We start from the raw sequence: 13,997 nt of genomic DNA, 5'->3' as shown, positions 1-13,997 counted from the left end.
AGGGAGTAGGTTTAAAGCAGTGACACAAATACTGTAATTTATTTTGATGTTTATGTGTTTACTCTCTAAATTATATTTCATTTTAGATAAAGATACTGTGAAAATCACAGTATCTTTGCCACAGTCACAAGCATGCTTATAGCCCTGCAATATTGCTCCCAGCTTGTGCTCAAATTTCCGGACAGAGGTCTGTTAAAGGCCCAGTATATACTGTATGCCCACATGTTCCAAAAGTAAATCCTTAATAAAGTGATATTTAGAATATTGTCCAATATTTTTGAATAATAAATAAATTAATTTATTAATTAAATAAATTTTTAAATATATCCATCAAACCGATTGACGGTTTTGTTGTCTATTCATTAGTCACTTCTGAATGTCATTTTTTATTTGCCATATTTTAATTATTTTGTTAAGAAGTGGTCTTCAATACTAGTCCAATGTCATTTGAGCTTAACGTGACATTTCATGGTCCATTAGCTTCATTTTTGCTGTTGAATGGAAAAACTGTCAGGGTGGAAAAACACCTGTGCAGCATCCTTTGAAATCAAGCATAGTTAATCTTTTTCCACTTACAGACCCTAAGTGCATCCTTTTCTTCTTCCTGTCAGATGCCATTCTCAAAAAGAGGTTCTGCCCACAACATCTTGACTATAATTAGCCATTAGGCAATATAATGTACGTACATATGCAGGTGCAGTTATTCTTGTAACAGTAGGACTGGAGCACGAGCTTTTGTTTGACAGTTTGGTGAATAGTATGCAGTAAACCAGAGTCTTTGCAATTAATTATATATTGCTATAAATCATTTCAATAGTGTAAAAAAGTAAATTGTGCAAAGTTTGACTGATTCAGCCCAATGGACTCTACATGCAGGTTTGTGAAATACAGAGTGGAGAGGGAAGTGCTGAATGAGCAGAGACTGACAGAGGTAACACAGAGAAAAACTTTCTCTGTTTCTCACCCTTCTCTAAGTAAACAGCTAAAAGACTCTTTAAGGTAAGGGGAAAAACATTATTTTGACTTTGATGCTTGTATATAGATATGCATGCCAAAGATGATCAGATTTCAATATTCAGCACATTTTTTCTGCAAAATATTTACTAAAATTAGAAATTTTATTTTGCCTTTTTTTGTTTGTTTTTTTTGTACCTTGCAGATGTTCAGTACCAAAACTCAAAAGACGTGTGATGACTACCTTGCCTGTATTAAACTGGCTGCCTAAGTACTCAGTCTGGGACTATGGCATGCCAGACATAGTCGCTGGCATCAGCGTGGGAATTATGCACCTACCACAAGGTATGACATCAAGGTGCATATCAACAATGCTGCTTAAAAACTTCAAGTGAATTCCATGATCCTATGGTATATGTCAGATCTACCAGATATGTATTTATACATAGACAATACTTTTTTTGAACTGTTTTAAACTAGATTCTGAAAAATATTCACTTTATGAATGCTAAAAATAGTAAAAGAGCTTTTAAAAAAATAATAGTTTTAAAGTGACAGTAAAAAACAATCCTGCTTTCCACAGGTATGGCATATGCATTGTTGGCCTCACTACCCCCTGTATTTGGCCTCTACACATCCTTCTATCCAGCATTGATCTATTTCTTTTTTGGAACATCACGTCATATTTCCATTGGTTAGTCAAGAAAGAGAGACATACAACCATAGTACCACATACAGTACTACCATAGGTCTTTAGACCGTTACAATAACACATCTTTTTATCTTCTTACTTTAGGTACTTTTACTGTGCTTAGCATAATGGTGGGTAGCGTCACAGAGAGACTTGCTCCAGATGTAGATTTCCTCATAAGGAATGGGACCAATGTAACCATAGACGTAGATATAACTGCCCGAGATTCATACAGGGTGCAGGTGGCAGCGGCTACTACTGTTCTAGCAGGACTTATTCAGGTCTGCACACAAAAAAATCCCATTGAAATAATATGCCCTTTGTTGTCCTTGCAGCTTCCAAACTCATGTACAGTATGCATTAACTGTCATTTGTGTAGGTGGTCTTCGGTTTGGTAAAGTTTGGATTTGTTGGAATGTACTTGTCTGAACCCCTAGTGCGGGCTTACACAACAGCTGCTGCTGGCCATGCTGTTGTGGCACAACTAAAAAACATCTTTGGGATTTTACCCGCACGGTTTAGTGGTCCACTGTCACTAGTGTATGTGAGTACTGTCAAACATTTGTAATTGATTGCCATGCTTTGTAGATACAGCTGATCTAAATACTTAACCTGTTTCAGAACCATTTGGGATGACAGAATCATAAAGGAACAGTCAAATTGTGATAACAAAACATGTTCATGTTAAGATATTCACTCAGAAAATAGTTATAACTACGATAACTACTGCTTTCCTCACATTTTCACGAGGGTTTAATGTCCCATTTCCGGTCAGCAAATGCTGTTTGTTACTGACTTGTTCTTGTTCTCTTTGTTTAAATTACAAATCCACCAATATTGACACATTCAGTGTCTTAGGTAGTACTACTATATATGTAAAGAAAATATGTTATTGATTACTGATTGCTTATCAAGTGTGCAATACAATAGGACAATAAAGTGAAAATTTCTTATGATTAACAATAACTTAAAATGACAAAACCATTGTGTGTGTGCACAAGTTAGCATGTTAGTTATATGAGTGCAACAACAACCCTTAGCCTATCTCCTAATTTCTTTTCTTTGTTTTCAGACTCTGAAGGATGTATGCTCCTTGTTGCCACACACTCATATTCCAACACTGGTGGTCAGTGCTGTGTCCATGTTGTTTCTAATTGCTACAAAGGAGCTCAATGCCTTCCTCAGTCCAAAGCTGCCAGTGCCCATCCCAGTGGAGCTCATCACAGTCAGTTGACACGAGGACACACTCTTGCTCTTCCTTACTTTATCACCTCTGTGCACTGTGCTGATGCTGATGCTGCAACACTAAAAAAGCACAGACACAGTGGAACACAGCAGCTGAATCAGCATTAGTGACAAGGCCTCTACCTTTGTGGAGCAAACATTGTTTTTTTATAGCTAATTATTAGGTTCACATTAGAATATGGTTTACTACATTTTTAATGATTTAAGCTTTGAAATGTGTCCGCAAAATGTGACTTGCGTATGGTTGAGTTTATTCATATATTTCAGATTGTGACTGGCACATTGATATCAAACCATGCCCAACTAAACAGCAACTACAGTGTTTCAGTTGTTGGAGAAATTCCTAGAGGGTAAGAATTTTGATTTAAGTTGTCCGTCTGTCATTATTTGTTTGCTCATATTTCTTTCTTGACCCTCTTTTCCTCTATCTGTATGCCAGCTTAAGTCCCCCCAAACTACCAGATGTGAGCCTTTTTGGAGAAGTTATTGGTGATGCTTTTGCACTGGCTATTGTTGGATATGCTATATGTATTTCACTTGGAAAAACATTTGCATTGAAACATGGATACAAGGTGGATAACAACCAGGTGAACCAAAACATCAAATGTCTCAGGAATTGTGCTAATACCAGACAATTATGTTGATGTTTTTCTGATTTAATATTTCTTTCTTTATACTCCTGCAGGAGCTTGTGGCTCTGGGTGTCAGTAATGCAGTAGGAGGCTTCTTTCAGTGCTTCTCTGTTTGTTCTTCCATGTCTCGAAGTCTCATTCAGGAAACCACTGGTGCAAAAACCCAAGTAAGTTAACAGGAGTTTAAAAAAAGCAATATTATAAATAATGTAGGTTAAAAAGTCAACAGCTCTCTCAATCCAAGCTCATACTTGTAATGTGGAATAGACATTTACTGTACTGTCATTATGTAAAGACTATGACTTAGCCAAAGCTAATCTAGATGAGTTAAAAAGCAAATGCTGTTGAATTAAACACCTGTATTGTCCATAGATGACTTAAGAATCACCGTATATGTTAGGCCTATTAATTGCCATTAAGAAATACAACCTCAATTTAAGAACAGTTGACGCAATGTGTAAAACATTAAAACAAAAACAGAATGCAATGATTTGCAAATGTCATCTTGTCAAATGTCATATTTTATAACATGGACATCATTTTAAGATGCTAAAATTGAGATATTTTATGACCATTGTGTATCATCCCCTCTACTTTTAACAAATGTCTGTAAACATCTGGGAAGTGAGCGGACCAGTTGCTGACCATCAAATTCAAAATCAGCCAATATTTTCCAATGAAATAGTAAAACATCTCAGTTTCAACATTTGATATGATTTGCAAATCCATGCAGTCTGTTTTTATTTAGGTTTTACACATCGTCACAACTTTTTTTGAATTGAGGTTGTAATTCGAAACAAGGGTTAGTGTTTTGGCTACTACTAAATATCAACTAAATAGGGCAGATATTTAAGCTATTTTACAACACTGACCTTAATCTCCACAGATCATTCCATTAATGTTAAATTCCCTGTTGAGCACAAACCATAAATGACCTTTGGGGTGTTCTTTCAGATGGCTGGAGTCGTCTCATCTCTAATTGTGCTGGTGGCTATACTGAAACTTGGACCCCTTTTCCAGGAGCTGCCAAAGGTCCTACTGCTTCAACTAATGTCGTTAGTGTTCAGTGATTCAAAAAGTTTGGATACATTTATTAGATAGATTTTGTGTAGTGTGATGGATTTTCTGTCATTCACATTTCTGGGAGCACTGCTGATCATATGTAAACTTGGGTGTGTTTGTTTTAGGCTGTCCTTGGATCAATCGTGCTGGTAAACCTGAAGGGCATGTTCAAGCAGTTCTCTGACATTGTTACACTGTGGCGAAGCAGCAAGATTGATCTCGTAAGTAGATAAACTCTGTCTTTTTGTTTCCTCTACCTTTTTACACTAAAAAATAAGTTTTATCATGTTTTATCCTCCAGGCGGTGTGGTTGGTCGCTTGGATGTCAACACTTCTTCTAAATCTGGATTTAGGTCTGGCAGCATCACTCACCTTCGCCATGCTCACTGTTATCTTCAGGACCCAGCTGTAAGGCTAATCCTTAACGCAGCTTAAAATATTACTCACTTTAGTATCTAAATTTAGTGTCTATGAACCGACATTAGAACTGATATTACGAGGTGTGCAAGATTTGTATACTGACAAAATATTGTACACAAACATAATGCTCATGTTATTTGATTTTGTATTCTTCAGACCAAAATATTCTGTTCTGGGAAACATTCCAGGTACAGAACTGTACATGGATCTAGAGACACACGGAGAGGTAAAGCATAAAGATAGAAACACACAAATGAAAGTGTTTCAACACTGACTACAAATAAGCTAAGAATCTCCCTCTCTTTGGCAGGCAAGAGAGATTCCAGGTGTTACTATTTTCCGCTCCTCTTCTACAGTATATTTTGCTAATGCTGAGCTCTACCTGGAGGCCCTGAAAGATAAGGTTTGTTCTCCTTTATTAATAATGTCTATGCAAGTGCTGCAGCTAATTATCATTTTGATAGCTGAGTGATCTAATGATTTCTTGATTAATAAATTAATACTGTGTCTGTAATAAATATGTGACATAAAACAGCAAATTCAAAATTGAGAAACTCAGACCAGAATGGTTACAGATGAATTTCTTGTCAGCTGACTGATCATTTCAGTTGTAATTCCGAGTTTAAATAACATATACCAAAGCAAAGTTATTGTTTTATTCTGTTTCTTGAGTCTTTTCACAAGCTGCACATGTTCTGTTTTTCCTCATTATCTGTTTTCAGAGTGGGCTCGACATCAGTAAAATGATTCTCTACAAGAGGAGGCAGGAGGCCAAACAGAAACGTAGAGAAAGGAGGGCTGAGCGACGGGCAAAGAGGCAAGCCAAGAGAGAGGTAACATAAAGTAAATGTGGAGCATAACTGCAGTAACATAGATTTCAAATTTTCTACAGTGGCTTTTTAGGCAGTTTGGCCTAGTGCACACTTTTCTCAACTGTGATCCACAAATTAGTATAAAAATGTTTCTGTCAATCATGTATACACAGGTGATGACTGGCCAAACTCCTAAAAAGTTGACAATGGACTTTTCAGTAAATGCCATTATTTCTTTTGCCAAATACTCCTCAGAGAGAATCACAGGTAACAGCTAAAGAGCTGTCTGAGTTGCCTGTGTTCACTGTGGAAGAAGAAGCTAACGACTGGAGGGACACATGCATTGATGGGAATGCAACAAACAAGAAAGATCAGTGCTGGGCCGAGAGGGAGAACGGCACAGTATTTGTCATGCCTACCACTCCCCAAACACCAGATGGACACTGCAGATGGGAGTACTTGAAAGGAGGTCCTGACTGCTCTAGCTTAGGGTGGATGTCTGAACTGCAAGATGGAGACACCACCACTCTGGGCTCCAGCAGTGAGGAAACACTGAGTCATGATGTGGAGCGGGTCTCTCTAGGGTCTCTAGGCAAGTGGACCTGGGACATCCACTCCATCATTCTTGACCTCTCCACAGCTAACTTCATTGACACAGTGGCCATCAAGACTATGAAAAATGTAAGCACTAAAGACACCAGTGTCTTTAAAACAGAGGCAAGATTGAAAATGTCTTTATTATCCATACTTTTACCCTTGGTGAAATGGAATAGTAAAGGACTAATTTGATTACCTTTTCAAACTGTAAAGTTTAATATATAAATGTGTAGCTGAAATGTATGCAGCTTGAGCTTCACATACAAAATAAAGCTAAAGCTTTTTTGTATTGTGAGCCTTGTTAGTTAAGGGTCACGTGACAAGGTCAAATAAACACATGCTAAACACCACAAACATAAACTTATAATAAGCACTGATTTTAATTTCAGTTTTGACATGACTAAGTCATTCACAGTGAGATGGAAAAAACAGTTTTTTTCAATGACAAAAAATATTCATTATATCTTACATTGTCAGATTTGCCAGGACTTCAGTGAGATTGATGTGGATATCTACATGACTGGCTGTCAGGGTAAGTGAATACCTCTTCACGCCTTTAACATTGTACCTTAGGTTTCATAATATTTGTAATGTCTCCATATGTTTCCACTCCAGTCTCTGTGGTGGAGCAGTTAGAGCTTGGTGACTTTTTTTCTGAGTCACTAACAAAGAGACAACTCTTTGCCTCAGTTCATGATGCTGTGCTCTACTGTCTGGACCACCGTGGAGGAACATCATTCCCCAGATATGATCCAGCAGTGGTGTGTATTATGTTCTGTTGAAACTTATTCTATATTTATCCAATAATGATAATTATCAGGTAACTGAAGGACAAACAAATGCCTGTACATATACCTTTGTGACACATAACATTAGTTAACGTTTGATCAGCATGTAATTATCCAAATGAAATGTCCCCAGTACACTTATTGAAAGATCGAAAAAATCATATTGATTTAAATAAATGGTCTGATTTCAGGATAGGAACAACAGTACAAAACTTTAGGGTCTTCAGCCAAACAGGACAGCAAAGAGGAAGGGGAAGCAATCATCTCAACATCTATCGACGAGAATGTCACAAGCTGAGAACTTTTATTCTTAAATTAGCAGTTAAAATTTTGTATGAACTGTGCATCATGTGACTCAAGTATGTCTTATTTATGGCCTAATTTATTAATTAAATATTTTGTCTTTAAGTTATTAATTAATTCTGACAGTATGTGTGAGCGAGTATACTGTAACTTTCAATGTGGAAGGGTTTATTTTTAAAGAAAAATAATTACTACAATGAGACATTCAAGCAATTTGGCATTTTAATCTAGAAGGATCTGGCAGAAAAGAATAATAAGTATAATCAGGTCAAAGACAGAGCAACATGCGTAACATCATAGTGTGCAAGCTGTTTTGGTACAGTAAATAACAACAACAATGTAGTACATTAAAATTTTTAAAGCTTTCTTTTCACATTTTGAGTGCAATTTTCGCTCATAGCAACAGTAAAACTTGTGCTAAAGCATGCAAATTGTTTTCTTCTTTACTGAGTATCTAGTGCAACATTCCTAAAATGGGAAAATATGGTACATTCAAAATAACAGGGTAACAATATCTCAGCAGTATTTAACAAAAGAATCTGTCTTTACAGTTGCATAAACCCACTGTGACCTCGTTCCCTGAATAAATCGTGTCTCTGGTCACAGATTATGGTACCAAAGTCATTGTGCACAGGTCTGAGGAAGGCTAGGTAGATTTTTTTAACATTTGGTTTATGAGCTACAAGTCCTGATGGATGTCGGTACTCTGTATGTCAGGGTTCAGAGTTAGACCCTCGTCATCCTCATCTTCTGGCTGCTGTGACACCAGCTGCTGGTAACGAGCCTGCCGCTGGTAATCCGGATCAATGTTGATCCATTTATTGGCGATCCACTTGGTGCCCTGGGTGACCACACAGCCTCCATGCAGAGCATATTCATCCTGCTCCCCAACCCAACCTATTGAAAAAATTCCTTTAATATCTGTTCATGAAGGGCTCCCTGATGAGTTGGTTATGACATGTATTCAACTGATCAAGACTGACCACAGTTTTGAGTAGTTTTGTTTTCCCAGGTAACATTACACTTGATTTTATTTTAAAATTTGTTTTTACTCAGTTCAAATAGCATCAACATGCGCTTGAATCATAACTTCTGGCAGCATTTTATATTGTTTTTCCAGGCTCTGTGTCTAAATTCTACCACTAAAATATAAACTGTAATAAGCTGAAATAATATGAGCTGAAATAAAATAAAACAATAAACTCTTCTTTCAATTATTATTTTGTTCAATTATCTTTATTCAGTAACATTATCGTAGATTTACATTTTGGATACTGAGAAAAATTATGTCAAATTAGAAATTGCTGCATTTGTAAAGGAGATACGTTTAATCTTTTATCTTGTATTGCTGAACTAAATATAAAGGATGTGTTACCTTTGGTCACATTCAGGCTAGCTGTTATGTCTGTTTACTCTCATTAATGCTAAGCTAAGCTAACCAGCTGCTAGCTATATATTCATGCCTAATATTAATCTTCTCAGTCAAAACTTCTCAGCAAAAACACAAGTGTGTTCCCAAAATGTTAAATACTGGATGTGCCATACTATGTTTAAAATTTTAATTGACTTATAGAACAAATTTTGGTTTTATTTTTTTATGCAGTATTGCAATTATAACGTGTGCTGTAAAATTCATGGAAATTGTACCTCTTCCATCAGACAGGTAGTTGTACCAGAAAACAGCCGTTCCTTTGGTAGGAGTCACTCGCAGATTACTCTTGTCGCAATTCCTTCTTGTGTCCAAAAGATCCACGTCATTCTGTATGAGAGACTAAAATACACAAACTCAATAACACCAATTGTTTAATGTCAGGCCCAATCACGCTATGCCAAACAAGTGAGTTACCACAGATGTGAAAGACATGCACAGCATGTACACAACACTTTAGCAGGGCTTTACAAGCATATTTCTAGGCCCACACACAATTACGCACCACTTCATCATAGGTCCTGTTGTCTGCCACAGGAAATGCGGTCTCCCCGCCCCCCTCAACAGAGTTCAGGTAGAATAGAACTGTGATGTACCTAAGTGTGCAATACAGATTTCAAATGACACACACGTGTATGGTGCAGACAACCCCTATGCAAACACACACATATACTTTACAAACCATGTTAAGTGGACTTTGTTGGAAATGTTTTGCTTCTTCAGTCTGAGGGAAATTTGGCTAAGGGATCCAGTAATATCCCCCAGAGTAGGCCTTGTTTCTCACCCGGCCTGAATAGGCTTGTTAGGTGCATAATATTTTCCAGGGGATGGATGAAAGGGCAGCATGGAAAATGGGAGACAGATTGTTCCTGAGGCCCCCTCGTCTGTTGAGAAAATGATTTCCACTTGAATATATATGGCTTTATGTACTCCTCTTTCATACCATTTGTCTTCTCAGTACAAAATGTGTACAGGTGTAGGTACACTGCTGATTCTGATCCTCAGGTGTTGCTTTTCCTGTCCTTGGACATTCTGTTGCATAGAGGCTGTTTAGTTCACCTAATGTAGAGCTCTGGACATTCTTCACTACACTTGACTACAAATACTATGTTGACCTTGTGTTTAGATGTTCAATCTTTTGGGTGGATATGGCTTTTTCTCAGTGTGTCAGTGGGTTTGAAGTGAAGTCATTTTTTTTTTGGCTTCCTTGGAGGTGATGATCTTTTCTGCCCTGTAGTGCAGGGTCCAGATCACTCTTAGTTTGTGTTGCAATGAGTTGTGGAAGCCAAACCTCAGGTTCTGGTCAGTGTGAGAGTAAGTTTCTTGTAGATTTTTATGTCTAGGTTGCCACAAGTCCCAACACTAACTGCACAGTCCAGGAAGGTCTATTGTCACTGGTGTCCACCCTGGTGAACCTGATGTGAATGTCCACTGCATTTATGTGGTCTGTTAAAACCTAGGTGTAATGTACATGTCTGAACCAGTGGGTTGGTGCTGTTCCCAGCAGGGAGTTGAGTGTTTTCTTCTCCACTTCCTACATGTATAAGTTGGCAACAATACGTGACACTGGGGAAACCATGGCACAGCAGTGTTTCTGGCTGTAGAAGTGTGCAGTATTCAAACAACATGTCCAGGAGAGCACAGATCTGATCTGGGTTGAGGGTTTACCAGCATCTCCACCATTGATGCACTGACAGTTGTTAGGAGAAGATTAGAAGAGGACAACACCCTGCACACCAGAAGCCCGGATCAACCCGGATCAGATCTGTGCCTTCCTTTCTGAATACCACATGCTCCTTCCCTATATTCCACCTAACATATTCAGTCCAGGTGAGAAACAAGGCGTACTCTGGAGGACATAAGTGGGTCCCAATTTCCCTTCAGACTAAAGACGCTGCTTGAATGAGAAATCAAAACATTTCCAACAAACAAGAAAGAAGTCCAGTCAAAATGACTCAACCTTCAGATAACCAAACCTGAATGACCTTCACAGATATACTTTGCAAACAGATGTCAAGCGCACTGTTGTTTATCATGAAAAGTCCCACAACATGCTATCTGTCACAATGGCATGGCGATGCACACAGTTTAGTAATCACACTAGACACACAGATGAATTTACAACTGAAGATTCAAAGACTTCAATCATTTGCCTTAATCATTTAAGTAAACACTTTGCATTTCAGTGATCTTACCTGCAAGATGTCTCAAAAGGAGTGGAGGTGTTAGCTGCGAGACGTGTGTGTGTGCAGGCGGTTTCAGGATATACAGGGCCGCTGTCATGATGGGCATGGTAATGTCCTCCTTCCTCATACCGAACCACTTGGAGCGGCTCACTGAGGTCTACTAATGTGGGAGGAAGGCGGGTGAGGCGAATCACCCTTTGTTAGAACAAAGCAGTGGAAAAGGTCAAAAAGACTGGAGAGTTTGGGACAAACTTTTTAACATGATCTTCATTTGTCATACTGCTAGTTTCATTTGTGAGGAGTAAATCAGCTCATATATCTTACAGTTATCATTTTTGGGCAAAAGAAGGTAAAACAACAGCAACAAAAGAACACAGCGAATGCTTGGTATTTGTGTGTCTTACTAACCTGGCTTTGATGTCTTGGAGGACCTGATGTGCTCCTTTTCCCTGGTAAAGCCACGTGTGTCTGCTGTTCCTCACCAGCTGACTCCTTTTCACCCCTCGCTGCAGCAGGAAGCGCTGGAATGCATCGCTGCTCAGAAGTCTGAATTCTTCCAGACTAAGCAAACCTGTCCAAATATTAGAATTATGCAAAGACATTCTAGAGCCTTGGTTTGATTATTCATTATTACCTAAATTGATGGTTCAGTTAAGAGTACTAAATAAGTAGATTTCTTACCATTACCATCCTTGTCAGCTTTGAGCCCAGCATAGATTTCTCGAAGATTCTCTGGTGTGAGCCAGATGCCGTCCCTCACTCGGGAATGGGTCAGTATCTGTTGAAGGTGTGATAGTAAAGAGAGGATGACTAATTTATCTCTGACCCAGGAAACTACTTCATGTCACACCTCAGTATTTCCTCACAGTACAAAAATTGACAATACACCTCATGAAGTTGCAACTGTCCATCCTGGTTGATATCAAGAAGGTTAAAGATCTCCTCTGAGCTCAGGTTGAGCTCCTTGGTCAGTTCTTCATGACCGTCTTGCACCATTAGCTGACTTTCCATTAGACCCTTGAGCTGTGCCAGTTGCATCACAACACGGCACTCATCCTCTGACAGAAACCCAGGGATCTCTGCAGAAATGAACAGGTGAACTGAGGTAAGGACACAGAGCAAAAGCATGGGACAGAGGAACTGCAACAATTTTCATGTCACATACCGTCATTTATCGTACCAATTTTACATTTTAGAAGTGAATGTATTTAAAAGCTGGTATGATTGGTCAGCTTTTCATATTCAAATATCGGTTTAAGTAATTTTTTTAGGTAAAATTAAAAACAGCCTTTGAAGCACAGTGGGTGTACATTACTGATAAATGCAGCTTTATTTTGTCTATCAAAAAAAAATTTTACAAAGTATGGATCATTGCTGTGGGCTTTGGGAAATTATGAACACTTTATATAATTAATGATAGTGTGTTGATGTATTAGTAGTTGTGATCTTTGGGTACAGATGTACGGCTCTTGAGCCATTCTGGTATAAATCTGCCTCAGGACTACTTCACATAGCCTTGACTGATCTTTGGATTCTAGTCTGTTTACGGGGTATGATATGATAAAGATATGCTGTGCGTGGTGAATGTAGGGACGTTTTCTTTCACCAGACGAAACCACTTTGGCCACAAGAGGCTCGTGTTAGTGTGCTGGAAATGTGTTTGGTCACAGGGATGTTTTGGCTCTTACCAAACAGAAGAGGTTTCATACTCAAAGTCCGCATTTCATGCACTCTGCCTGGCACCAGTGACACCCTCTGCACATGTCCCACCTAAAGGAAAATCGGACAGCTGATTGAGTTGTACGCAGAGCATGTGTGAGAAAAAAGGCCGGAGGTAGTGAATGGAAGGTGAGGATGATGAATCATCATGTTACTCACTCTTATTCCCTCGACTCTTGTGAGGGAAACATCACGCAGAAACTCAGGTTTGGATGGCGGACGACGCGACTCGGGGCGCTGGTGGTTACTGTCGGGAGCATCACGACTTCGAGTCGCATCTTCCTGCCCGCTGCTGTAGTGTACGTAAAACAGCAATGCGATGACGTTAATTATGTATACGTGAAAAAACACCATTACTACCACAAAGTAGGAGCGGGAACACACGCTGCTCTTGTGGCAAGAGAGGCGCTCGGACGGCGGTCGCAGCGGCAAGGTCGCGCTCCCGGACTGAGTGGCGTCTTCAGCATCGGAGGTTTCCTGGTTGTCAGTCATTTTCCTGAGAGACGGATGACAGAGTTGATACTTCACTGGCTTCAAAGCCCATGTGCTGCAGCAAACGATAAGACTGCTGACTGCTCAGAAGTGTTGTAGTTGGCGAATAACTGCAGTTGAATTCAAATCCTTGAAGAGCGCTCAGGCCGAGTTGTCCTCTGTGGAAATCAAAATGAAGTCGTTGCGTTGCGAGAAAAACAATGGGCTCGTTAAAGCAGAGAAGCAAGCTACCGTGGAAAATGTAATCTGCCTTCAGCCGCAGATAGAAGCGTTGCAGCCTCAGTTTTGTTTACACTGCAGCAGTCTCAGTCAGCCACAGCAGGAAAGCGCAATGCGCATCCGGAATCTCGGAGGAACTTATCTCAGTCAGAGCCTGGCCCATGACCCAGCATCCATTGAATACAGTAGCCATTCTTTAAAAATAAGCCACACATTTGTGAACGTAACAAAACACCGCTATTCCTTGTTGTAGTCGTACAATTGCACGTCATTGCCCGAGCTTCCCCGACAACAGCAACAGTCTGCCTGCCGTGAGATGCTGACCTCTGCTGACCTAAACCAGCAACACATTTATAGTGGGAGTTTCTCTCTCTTCCCCTCTCTTCCCCTCTCTCCATCTCTTTCATCTCCCCACCTGTTGCAAAGTAAAATAACTATATCACTACAT

At 39.3% G+C, this 13,997-nt stretch overlaps 2 protein-coding genes across 4 annotated transcripts; one reads left to right on the top strand and one right to left on the bottom strand.

Annotated features, from left to right (window-relative positions):
• Positions 1 to 464: 464 nt before the first annotated feature.
• On the top strand, positions 465 to 7,730 carry slc26a6l1 (solute carrier family 26 member 6, like 1). Of its 2 annotated transcripts, none has more exons than XM_067503195.1 (19): positions 465 to 999; positions 1,160 to 1,299; positions 1,538 to 1,648; positions 1,751 to 1,926; positions 2,025 to 2,189; positions 2,718 to 2,870; positions 3,158 to 3,240; positions 3,330 to 3,477; positions 3,576 to 3,689; positions 4,477 to 4,554; positions 4,710 to 4,805; positions 4,886 to 4,992; positions 5,161 to 5,230; positions 5,315 to 5,407; positions 5,727 to 5,837; positions 6,072 to 6,497; positions 6,891 to 6,945; positions 7,104 to 7,174; positions 7,393 to 7,730. In XM_067503195.1, the coding sequence occupies exons 1-19, from the start codon at positions 860 to 862 to the stop codon at positions 7,417 to 7,419; spliced, it is 2,364 nt and encodes a 787-aa protein (XP_067359296.1). In that variant the 5' UTR covers positions 465 to 859; the 3' UTR covers positions 7,420 to 7,730. The 2 variants fall into 2 exon arrangements, with proteins under 2 accessions (XP_067359296.1, XP_067359295.1); XM_067503194.1 differs by having other exon boundaries at positions 7,029 to 7,174.
• Positions 7,709 to 13,915, bottom strand: p4htmb (prolyl 4-hydroxylase, transmembrane b). 2 transcript variants are annotated; one of them, XM_067503198.1, is made up of 10 exons: positions 13,223 to 13,915; positions 12,998 to 13,130; positions 12,808 to 12,889; positions 12,008 to 12,198; positions 11,801 to 11,897; positions 11,528 to 11,690; positions 11,129 to 11,314; positions 9,439 to 9,529; positions 9,152 to 9,275; positions 7,709 to 8,401 (listed from the first exon to the last, which is right to left on the bottom strand). In XM_067503198.1, exons 1-10 carry the CDS (start codon positions 13,303 to 13,305, stop codon positions 8,184 to 8,186), a joined length of 1,368 nt encoding a protein of 455 aa, XP_067359299.1. In that variant the 5' UTR covers positions 13,306 to 13,915; the 3' UTR covers positions 7,709 to 8,183. The 2 variants fall into 2 exon arrangements, with proteins under 2 accessions (XP_067359299.1, XP_067359298.1); XM_067503197.1 differs by having other exon boundaries at positions 12,998 to 13,913.
• Positions 13,916 to 13,997: the final 82 nt, after the last annotated feature.

Source organism: Channa argus, chromosome 5 (assembly GCF_033026475.1).
Source record: "Channa argus isolate prfri chromosome 5, Channa argus male v1.0, whole genome shotgun sequence".
Classification (NCBI taxonomy): domain Eukaryota; kingdom Metazoa; phylum Chordata; class Actinopteri; order Anabantiformes; family Channidae; genus Channa; species Channa argus.
This window is presented reverse-complemented; position numbering and strand designations above follow the sequence as displayed.

Bases quoted from the DNA above. Each gene is read 5' to 3' on its own strand.
- p4htmb (XM_067503197.1), bottom strand. From the start codon at position 13,330: ATGACTGACAACCAGGAAACCTCCGATGCTGAAGACGCCACTCAGTCC. The intron at 9,530-11,128 runs GTAAGATCACTG...TTGCACACTTAG, and splicing joins CCTTTTGAGACATCTTGCAG to GTACATCACAGTTCTATTCT. The intron at 9,276-9,438 runs GTGCGTAATTGT...TGTGTATTTTAG, and splicing joins ACAGGACCTATGATGAAGTG to TCTCTCATACAGAATGACGT.
- slc26a6l1 (XM_067503194.1), top strand. From the start codon at position 860: ATGGACTCTACATGCAGGTTTGTGAAATACAGAGTGGAGAGGGAAGTG. The intron at 1,649-1,750 runs GTTAGTCAAGAA...TTCTTACTTTAG, and splicing joins ATCACGTCATATTTCCATTG to GTACTTTTACTGTGCTTAGC. The intron at 6,946-7,028 runs GTAAGTGAATAC...TTTCCACTCCAG, and splicing joins CTACATGACTGGCTGTCAGG to TCTCTGTGGTGGAGCAGTTA.